This window comes from Electrophorus electricus, chromosome 19 (assembly GCF_041902795.1).
Source record: "Electrophorus electricus isolate QZ-2024a chromosome 19, ASM4190279v1, whole genome shotgun sequence".
In the NCBI taxonomy this organism is placed as follows: Eukaryota; Metazoa; Chordata; class Actinopteri; order Gymnotiformes; family Gymnotidae; genus Electrophorus; species Electrophorus electricus.
Genome location: NC_137515.1, coordinates 3,786,276 through 3,797,827, shown reverse-complemented (window position 1 = coordinate 3,797,827; position 11,552 = coordinate 3,786,276). Strand labels below are relative to the sequence as shown.

Genomic DNA, 11,552 nt, shown 5'->3' with positions numbered 1-11,552 from the left:
AGCAGCACATTACAGTAGTCCAGAGATGAAGATACAACTGCATGCAGAAGTTTGTCACTGTCAATAGCTGTGATAATACTTCTGACCTGGGCGATGTTGCTGTCACCATCAGTCCCTCTCAGCTTTGGTGTTCCATGTTTTCCCTGTCTTGTGTATTTTAGTTCCATGCCATAGTTCCGTTTTCTCCGACCCTGGTGTGATTTTCCACACCTGTCCCTCGTTTAGTTCATGTATTTAAACCCTGCTCAGTAGCCTTGGTCTTGGCTGTTCATTGTTTATTTGAATGGTTGTGTTTCTTTGAATCCATGCATTTATCTTTATTTGAATGTGTGTGTTCACTGTGGTTGTTAGGTTCATTGTGTTTGGTTGAATTTAATGTTTGAATGTTAGTTTGTACTCCGTGTATCCTAGCCTTCGTGTTTCTTAGCCCCAAGTCTTTTGTTATAGCCTGATTCACCTGTTTGCCCTTGTTTACTTGTGTATTTGTTTAATCATGTATCCTCAGACTCTCCGTATTGGCTCTATGGCCCTGGATTACTTTGATTATGACTCTGGAATTGCTCTTAATAAATCTCGCTCTTCTCCGCACATGTCCGCCTCCTTACCACTCACCGTTACAGTTACAAAGAGGATAGAATATTGTCTGGAGTCATTGCTAATATGGCAATTAAAGCTGATGTTGTGGTTTAGTCTAAGATCATTCAGGACTTTGGTTAGTACAATTCTGTGGTGTGAGGACCTCTAACACCAGACTGAAAGGACATATTTAGTACATTACTATTTATGTATTCTTAAAGTTGGAGAAAGACATCTTCTCAATAATCTTTCCTAAAAATAGAATATTACGGACCAGTTTGTAATTATTGAGGTTAGCAGGGTCTAATGTATTCTTCTTTAGAAGAGGCCTAATATTTGCTGTTTTTAGACTCTGTGGGTAGATTCCTTGTTTAAGTGACTGAATTACAATATTAACAATGTATTTTGACAGTGCACTGAAGGTTGTATAAAGAATTTTGTTGGTATGGTGTCTGCAGGGCAGGTAGTAGCATTTAATAATGAGATCCCTTTTGTACGTGATTCAATGTCAATTTCTAAGAATTGCCCTATGCTGTTGCCGTATGACCTTGCATGTAACAGGGGGGCTGTTGACATTGTATAATGCTATTCGTAAAGGAGATTTAATGCCAGATAATTCAGCAAATACATCACATTGGTCAATAAAAAGTTGTAATGAGATCTGAGAAATTTAGCATTATTTTGGTGGCATTTTGGTATCAATTAATTTGGTATCAATTATGAAAAGTAGGCTTCCCTCGCATTTCTGATCTGTGTGTTCAGATCAGTTTGCAGATATTTAAAAAACCTGCATTTTTTAAAAACAAAAAATCTGCTTATTAATAAAATAATCAGAGGCAGATTAAAAACGTGCATCTAATGTTTATTTTTGGAAACCATAATGCATCAAACGTATCACACAAGAGACAGAAAAGTAAACAACAACAAAAAAAAGTTTTTAAGAATATATAATTTTTAATATCAATAAATGTAGTTAATAAAATGGACCATACTGTTATAAATCAATCTGTTGTTTTGATTTTTCCATGCTACTGTCTCAGTGACATACACACAAGAAGCATTAGCATGGCAAGAAGTAATTATTATTAAGCTCACGTAAGACTTTCTTGCTTGAGTTGCTGTACTCAAACATGCGTGTTCCACTGAAGAGGTAGGTAAAACCTGTAACACACGGTTTACATGTCAGGAATGTCATACTAGTTAATCAGAGGACAGTTTGACTCTATGGAACATTAAAGGGTGTCAATGTTACATACCCCTGTACTGGAAAGCTGCAGTAATTTTTCCAGTAACTCCTGGGAATCTCTTTCCCACCAGTTTAGGGGAACCCTTGTCCATCACTTTCCTTTTTTCATCATAACTACAAAAGTAGTTACAAAACTTGTTAGCTGTATCCATAGAAATTATTCAGGAACATTTTTTCGGGGGAAAAAAACAATTATTAACAGTGTGACGTATCAGTGTGATTTATTTCCTACCTGTAGTATTTGTTGTCAACAAAGAACAGGGTCTTTCCAGTGTCAGGATCATAAAGGGCAGCACTGATTTTCTTCACTGTAGAGGGAAGCCCCACACTGCTGAGGCTCTTAGGATACCCCTGCACAATGTCAGTAGCCTTGAACACCCAAACCTTCTGACCTGAGGACCGTGACAACAAGTTTGAATGTTTATCTCACATTGCATTATGACTGGTTATATTATTACTGGAAAAGCTTCTCTTTTTTTTTTTTTGCTTACCTTTGAAGAGGAATATTTTGTCTTGTGCTGTATTCTCATAGGCAGCATCAATATTGTCTGGAGCATCAGGCCAGAAACTCTGGATCAGATGTTGTTCAGCCTTGTTGTTTGTTGAAACACGCCAGAAGAAGCTGAACAAAAGAATTCAATGTCAGATCATCATTCCCTAGGAATTACACCTCAGATGTGATTAAGATAATTTAGCAAAGTCTCTATATCCATTTGTACCTATTCTTGAAGAAGACCCTCTCCCCTCGCAGTGTTGTAACAGCATCCAGGACGAGATTAGGGTCACAGGCATTAGGTGTAACTGGAGGTGTGGGGTCAGGCTTGTCTGGGATCACATTAGTGTTTGAACCTATGGTTAAATTGTCAGAAATGAGAAGAAAATTGTTAAAATTATTGAATAGACTTTGAAGGAAACCACTGCAGAATTTTTCATTGTTAATTTCAATACCAGTTGACATTGAAATTACCATAGAGAGACTGAATTCCATTGACATCATCTTTGGGCAGAACAAATGAATTTGGATCTCTATAGCTGTACATAGGATACATGAGGGCACCCGGGTCACTGGAGTGAGACAGACCCAGCGAGTGGCCAAACTCATGAGCAGCCACCAGGAACAGAACGTAGCCTGAAAAGAGTAAATGGTCAGTTTACCAGTTTATTTACTTTATACATTAGTTCATTTAGTTCAGTGGTGAGTTGCAAGCCTCACCATTAGTTGAACGGAAGGTGAAATTTTCATCCTCATCAAAGTGTGCGTCTCCTCCAATGCCAGCAGATGGAGCAAAAGCGTGAGCCAGAGTGCCGTCTGGTCCATCAAAGGGGTAGAAATCACCGTGGGCTAAAGAAAACAAATGGGCTTTAATATTAGAGCTTTTCACAGCCTGAAATATATTGTTTCTCCAGTCACTAGTAACATTTCACAGTCCTACTCATCAACTCATTACTGGAAAACTTCACAAAACTTAGTGTACAGTGAGATTTAACATATGGGCAGCTAATGTTTTTATGTTTACAGTGGTTGGTGATTATGATGTACAAATATAATTAAACATTCATGCAATAATCTGAATACATTTTATACTAACTAGAATAGATTTTACACACAAAAAGCACACACACAGATTCCAGGTGAGAAACAGCAGTGTACTGTAGAGATATTCAAAATTATCATCATCAACAGCTTCTCTCTCTCTCTCTCTCTCTCTCTCTCTCTCTCTCTCTATATATATATATATATATATATATATATATATATATATATATATATATATATATATATATACACACACACACACACACACACACACACACACACACAGTGGATACTCTAGGTTTCGACTTACATCCTGCCCCGAAGGAGATCATGATGTCGGCTGTGCCGCTGTAGATGCGGGTGAACCTCAGAGGAGTGACACGAGCCCAGACTTGCAGAGCTTTCTCGATGGAGTCGTCCACTTCCGCCGCAGTCATGTCAGGAGTGTAGTTCTCAATCCTGTGGGAATAGCAGAGTCACTGTTAAAGGTTTTTACAGGCTCTTACTGGCTTCTGGCAGTGCAGTTATAAGACATTTTTCATACTGTGTAAGAAAAGCTGGTTTGTTATCTCAAGCTAGAAATGTTCAGCAGTGAATCCAGTTTGTACCTGTATGTCAGTTCATTGGTCTTCCATTTGAGACCCTCACCAAACGTAGAGTACTGAGCAACATCTGGAACTCCACAGCGAGGCTTCTTCATCACGTTTAGTGTCTCCGAGTCCATAGTTCCTGTGACTGTAAGTCCAAAAAACTTCTGCATCTCTGCTATTTTGAGACTCAACTGACTAAACCTCCCGTGGGAAGCAGTCCCAGTCTGTTCGGTCAGGTTGTAGAATTTCTTCAAGTAACTCTACACACAACAATAAAATACATATATATATATATATATTATTCCTGAGTATCAAGTAATATTTCTTGCTCTATAAATGTTACATTACCTCTACAAAAGCATCATCTTCCTCAGGTTGTCGTGATATTGGACCTGAATTTACGGTCATCATCAGGCCAATGAGGATGCAGAACTTATAGTGAGTCTTCATGTTTCTTCCTCCTCGGGGATCCACTCCTGCTTGGGTTGCACTCAGAGATGGAGGCTTAAATACACTCCACACAGACATGTTGAGCAACAGTCTGAGTCATCTGTTGATCAGTCAGGAAAACGCTGGATTACTTTGTTGATTACTTTCATCTACACAGCAAAGTTTAAGGAGATGTTTCCAATGCTATTTAATTGTCTTTATTAACTTTTACATTCTGCACATTTCAAATTTTGATTTATTATTGAAGTTATGCTTTAAATACTGTTTTGTTTTGTTCTCAGATTACATATTACATAATATTTTTGTACCTAAATCTAAATAATTTGATTAAAATGTCAATTGTGTTAAATAATAGTGATAATAACAATAAACTGCTTCGGTGGCATCTATATCTGAAGATTTCAAAGAGAAACTGCACTGTATTGTAGTTAAAGATTGGTGTAGTGAAATTTGTGTAATACACAAGATTTTCAACAGAACAGGATATTTGGAACACATGTGACTGCCTGTGTGTTTTTCATTGTCTTGAGGGCATTTTAATCTAATTGCTTGTGCTTAAATTTATTTCTAAGGCAAATAGAAATAGTGAAAGTTAGCGAAAGGTAGTGTGAAAGCTCATCCACCGGGGCACCAACAAGCTCGACATAGCACGATAAACAATGACCAGCGAACTAACAGGGAATAACACATGTATAAATACACAGGGTAATGAGGACTAACAAGATAAAAATGAGGAACAGGTGAAACTAATAAAACAGTGAAAAACCAAAACAAGGACTGGAACAGTAATGGAGAAAATGAAACAAGAACATGATACAGGCAAACAACGGAGACAGGATGCTAGGAGGGGCCAACCGTGACAGGAGGCAAAATTTCGGAGGGCACCATTGGCCATATATGAAATTATTTCTAAAACAAAATATATAAGTAAAAATGTAAAATAATGAATATAATAATTTTAAACATTTTTGCTTATTGCTTACTTTTCAATCTGCACTTTTACATGTTTTACTTATTTAATTGAAGTCATTTTAATAAAATGGTAAGGTGTCTCTTGCTTGTTTTGTTTGGACAAATTTCTGTTCCTGTAGAAGGTTCTTTAATAGCAAAGTAAGTCATTTCAATTAAAGTAAATTAAAATAGATGTTGTATTTAAGTACTTTTTCAAAGTTCTTAAACTGTACTTTTACAAATTATATTTCAATTTCAAGTTTTTTCATTTTCACTCCACATTTTGAAGTAAGATATCCATGTAAGAATATAACCTTCAGTTTTTAATATAAACCAATCGCAGTACAATGCACCTCTTTGTCTCGGCACAGCCCCTCCTCGCAAATGTCTCTCCACGTGTGTTTGTGTTTGTATGTTCATCCGTGTTGCCACGCTCCTTCTCTGTGTTCCACACCTGCTCTTCACTGTTATGTGTGTTAATAAACGTATGCTTATATTTTGTGAAACCCATCCCGGCATCCTGTTCTAACTCCACAATGTGACGCTCTTTTTTTTTACAATGCTCCTGTTGTACGCACTTGTAATTAGGAAGCTTTGTATCATAAAGGTCAAATTGTGCAATGGTTGTGGAGGTCAGGGCATTATTAAAGAAGAAGGAATTAGAGCAAAAGAAGCAATTATTTATTTCATTTATTTCCAAATGCCTGCTCTGTGTCACAAGCCAGCATGATGACAGACACTTACAGGTGTGAGTAAATGAGTTAGTTTTATTGACAAAAGGATAATCCGAGTTCAGAGTAATGCATCAGGCAGAGGTCAGTATCCACACAGTAGCCAGCTAGAACTTAAGGGGTAGACAATGGAGCAATCCAGAAAACAGTACAGAGTACGCAAAACCAGAGGGCAATCCGACACGGCAAACTAACCAGACAGGGACAAGACAGTGGCGATAATCCAGACAGACAGATATAATGCTCTGTACACATGTGAAAGTCATGGCAATACTTTGCAGAGAACACATGGAAATGAATGGGTATAAATAGATAGGGAAGTAATGATGAAAAGGTGAGAACAATCAGTAGTCTGCGGATGCAGATCTGGTGAGGGTGTGATGATTGGAAGAACCAGACTGAGTGACAGGGGAGCTGGCAACAGGTGGATGATGGGAGATGGTGTTCTGGCTAGGGAGCATGGCAGTACCCTCCATCAAGGAGTCCTGGAAGGCCAATGGGCATCGACGCTCACGACGACCACCAACCTCACTCCCGGAAGAGGCTCAGGTCCAACAGTCACACCTGCAACAGTTCTGGACAGAAGCAACTGAGTGTGAACAATCCCTCCACGGTTCTGGAGGAGGGTCACTGGGATGTTTCTTTGGTCGCCCCTTGGGGTGAGGCGCAGGTCTTCCCGGATGGAGTTGGTGTTAGTCAGCCACCAACTTCGGTTCCAAGTGCCTCATCCAGCGGACCTGGACTGATTGGTTTAAGAAGTGAAACATGGAAAGAATTAGACATACGATAGTGTACAGGGAGTTCTAATTGGTAAGTGATGATTTGTGTCTTTATCTTAAACAGTCCAATATTTAGGTTGTAGGTAAACTTTCCAATGGACTGAATCAGATTCCATGGGAAAATATGTTGACCACAGTGAGGACTGTTGTGAAACTCTTGGATGGAGGAAGGGATGGGCAGAGGAACTAATTTTCCTGCAGGTAGGGCCTTATGTGTTTTATTTTGAGACCGTACAGTGCAGGAAGGTATAAACCTGTGTATATCTGTCAACATATTCTCCCACCAGTAACATCTGGATAAAAACTGTGTTCATGTCTCACCCGGATGACTTGAAGTCAGTGAGGACAAAACCGCCAGGGCTTGGCTGATCTCATCATCAATCTCTCATCAGATAGAGGCTATTATACATTTAGGAATCAGTATGGTCTTGACAGGGGTCTTGGACTGAGGGTGATCGTCTGTGCTGAAATTTCAGGATAAAGAGTCTGCTTTTCTGTTTTGAAAACCAGGTCAGTATGTGATAGTGAAATGGAATCTTGAAAAGAATAGAGTCTAGCGGGCCTGCCCAGGATTTAGTCTTTTGGCATTGCGTAGATATTCCAGATTTTTGTGAAGCCCCCTCTAACCAGTGTAGCCGTTACTTGAGCACTAATTTGATTGCTAGTAATTCCTGGGCTCCTATTCCTTAATTTTTCTCTGCTGGTGTAAACTTGTGGGAATAAAATGTGCAGGGTGTAATTTCAACGGATCTCCTAAGCACTGGGATAAGACTGCCCCTATGCCCATGTCCAAGGCATCAACCTTCACTACAAACGGTTTAGACGGGGAGGGATGTCAAAGTATTGGGGCCATGGTAAACGTTTTCTCTAGGGAGATGAATGCAGGGTTCCACTGAATTCTCCTCGGTGAGCCCTTGAGGAGAGCCATAAGAAGGGTGGCAATACTATTCTAGTTTCAAATTAAGCACCTGTAGAAATTTGCAATTCGCACTCTGACCTCGTCTTTGTAGGGTGACTCTTCTGTGATGAGGCCCAGGATGGGTTCACATCAGTGAACTTGAGGATAGTGTTGGCATTGTGGTTGGCGACACAGTAATGTATGAACGGGGAATGTGGTTAAGCACACATTCCGTAGGAGCGCCTGTGTTCAGAGTCAGTGTGGAGATGTTGTTTATCCCCACCTGGTTCTGCAGTTCAGTAGGGGCATGTCTAAACTGCACTGAGACCAGAGGCTCCACTCAAGGCCAGATGGTAATCTATGACATGATGTCAAAGTGTTGTGAAATCAGAACAATAACATGAAACCACAAGAAGACTGAAATTAGATCTTACTGTGAGGGGCCCTGCTCTATTTCACTACTATGTTGCATTAACAAAATTTAATATAGGATTACTTTAATGTGTGAGCACTTAACTAGTACACCTTAATAGCGAGCTAAAAATCCATGACATCAACAGAAGCATACAAGCCATTTTTGCAGCATTCAGAATGTATGTGAAGCTACCTTCTGTTATGCTATTTTCTTTTTAATTATGGTTTATCATTATTTCTGGCCTTTTTCTGTTCACTAATCAACCTAATTCCACTGGTGAACACATCATTTTATGTATTAATCATTATATCCAAAGTTGACAAGAAGTGTTAGCCTGTTGGCCTGCAGCCTTATGCCGAAGATAATCACCACCATGCTGTTATTCAGTGTAACAGCACGAACTTGAGTGTGATATTGCTTTCATACAAACATCCTTCAGCACCAATTATTAGTTAACAGTTCTAAGCAACAACAGATTATGATTTGTTTGTTTATTTAATATTTTATTTAGCTCTACTAATACAAATAGTTCTGCAACTGGACTGGGACTGCCTAGCAAGACAAACATTTCACTTCCTTGCTACTTTGCATAGGTCAATGTTACTGCAGGCCAGGTACCTTGTATCATATACATTTAGCTGTATGTTCACATTAATTGTGCAATCAGTGAAATAAGATTATGTTGGCAGTCACATTAGTGGCATGTGTGATTCCAACAGCAACGCTTGTTATAATCTAAGATAGATAACAATTATTAATGTAATTAATGGCTAATAGAACACACCTGCAAAGCAGAGTGATGCATCTATAGTTAAAAGTACAAGTGCTATTATACTCTGTTTCAGCACTCATGGAATGTCTCTTGTCCAGTCAGTTTACTTGGTCAGAACTAACTGATGCATAACTGTTGAGGTGGTGTGACTTAGTTGAGACAGAAACCAAAACCAAAAACAAACAAAAGAGCACATGGGGCTTGGCGCCATTCAAACTGAGACACTACAGGGCGAAGCAGTGACTATGTCTGGAACTGGGTACTATGCACTTATTTGTGATGTACATCTATTCTCATGACAATCTAATTCCGAATAAGTGTGGAACATTTCAGACACACTTTACATTATAGCTAAATAGTGTCCAGTATTGGCATACATCAAATTTTTACCCAGTATTTTATATAATCTGGGAGCTTTTTGATTACTAACCGTGAATACTAAGGTTTCAGACACACTTAAAGTATGCAAATTGCTCATGATAGGTGGTCAGGGGCCAGACATGTAGCATTTTTTTACTGGCTAAAATCAATAGTCAATAGCATAATGCCAGGTAAAGCTAAGTTTTGTGACTCGATTGATTATACACTTTATTTTCAAGAGTGCCAAGATAAACCCAACACTTTTAGCCTTACTGCAACTTAACCTTAGCAACAAAAGTGAATAAATAAAGGGCTTGAATAATTTTATGGAAGCGGTGCAGTGGCAAAGGCTTGGTAACCTAATTAATATCAGTAAGAAGTTTCATTGATACGTGATAAGCAGACAAATTAATGATTTCTTTCGTAACCTTCCCTATTTTTGTATCCAATTGTGTCTACATATACTTACACATTGCTTTGTTCACATTACTTTTCTCATTGTTCTGAATGTTGCACATAAATTGTGAGAGTCAAAAGCCTCATTTCAACTGTCAGGTCGACTGGTTCTGAGTAAGGACAGTAACCATTCCAGTTGCATTTCAAAATAAACATGGCTTAGCATGGATTATGTACAAAACCATGCTCTCAACACAGTTTTCTCAGCACAGTTAGTTAACTGTGCAGGTGGCATGGTTTGCGGATTGGCTCTAAACATATGGAGGTAAGGTTCTTCTTGTTGTTTTTTGTCTTGTTGCCAATTGAATGTCTTGTGCTGTTTTGCATACATAAAAAGGAATACAAAAAACAGACCAAACAACTCCAAACTATCTAATTTCTCAGTCACACTCGCAACTGGGGTTATTTATGCCAAGAACCTGTCACCCTCTCATGTATTTCCTGGTCCCATTTTCCAGAGCAAAACTTCTGCAAAAAAAGAAAATGTACCTGGTCTCAGGAATCTGGAATAGCCCTGATGCAGCCATAGAAACTGTCTGGCCCTACAATGTAAAAGAGGATAAGGATAACAAGGGTCTGGCTACTGCCATAGATTTCCCCTTCTCATGCACCATCCATCACCTTACCTTGCACATCTCCACTATTTGCTTTGCGCATGACAGTCCTGACAATATGGGCATGTAACTTAGTCTCAGTCCCAAATGTTCTTATATATTCACTGGGGGGAAAAAAATGTTCAATGGTTTCACACTGTGAGTGACAAAATCTACAAGGTGTATTTTCAAAACCAGATATGCCATAAAGATCATTAACAGGGTGTATAGATAACAACATCTTAGTATGTTTCCTTTACTTTGGGAGACACCAGGAGTTTAAGGTATACCATAATAGCTTTTGCGAACATATTGGGTTGTTCATTATAACAAAAGGGTCTATTGAACCCCAGAAATATGTTTACCACTCAAATAATTTTCATTTATAACCCTCCTTAATCATATTAGCTACTTACAGATTACAGTTGGGGAAAGGCCAGTAAAGCTGGAAATGCCCCTCTTTTCAGTGACAAATGCTGAGCGAATCTTTCTCAATATTGCCTAAAGTTTGAGAAACTGTCTGGAGCAATATGTGCAAAGCAAACTAATATTTTGTCCAGGATCCTGTAAAATATGAACATCTACCCTGCCCATTGACAGTTGAACAAGCACCTGAGTGGCTTCCTTGGAAAGAAATGGCCAGATTTCCCTGATGTTTTAAAGGAGGAACATGCATATCCAAGTCAAATTAGCAATATGAGGAGAAAATGTAGTACTTTAAGGTTGTGTGCCTTGTCAGTTGGAGAGATCCAAGTGTTCTATAATGAGATCCCAAAGTCTTGATTTGGGGAGACATCGATATGTGAAGATATGGTCTCATTAGAGGGTGGGTATAGAGAGAGAACAGAAGTGGATGAAACACCAAGCCTTGTGGGACACCAGAGGAGAGTCTGTATGGAGTAGATGTGGATTTCCTACACGTCATCTGATATGACCGGCCCTCAAGGATTTATGAAACAATTGCCATGCTGTGCCAGTAATCCCAAGGCTTGCTAGGATGGACCGGAGGATCCTGTGGTTGACTGGATCCTGGCCCATCTAGCCCACAGAGCCTGCCACACAGCGTTGGCCTGGGGTCTGCTGCTCATCTTGTGGTTGACCTTGTCAAAAACTCCTGAGAGATCAAGAAGTATCAGGACCAGTGACAGCTTGGCTGATCTGGCAGCATGCAGCTTCTCAGTAACAGCTACAAGTTTTT

At 39.2% G+C, this 11,552-nt stretch overlaps 1 protein-coding gene across 1 annotated transcript; it reads right to left on the bottom strand.

Moving 5' to 3' along the window:
• Positions 1–1,602: 1,602 nt before the first annotated feature.
• LOC118242877 (collagenase 3-like) lies at positions 1,603–4,424 on the bottom strand. Its single transcript, XM_035535875.2, has 10 exons — positions 4,298–4,424; positions 3,968–4,209; positions 3,670–3,818; positions 3,036–3,164; positions 2,790–2,951; positions 2,542–2,671; positions 2,314–2,444; positions 2,055–2,214; positions 1,833–1,936; positions 1,603–1,737 (listed from the first exon to the last, which is right to left on the bottom strand). The coding sequence occupies exons 1-10, from the start codon at positions 4,397–4,399 to the stop codon at positions 1,637–1,639; spliced, it is 1,410 nt and encodes a 469-aa protein (XP_035391768.1). The 5' UTR covers positions 4,400–4,424; the 3' UTR covers positions 1,603–1,636.
• Positions 4,425–11,552: the final 7,128 nt, after the last annotated feature.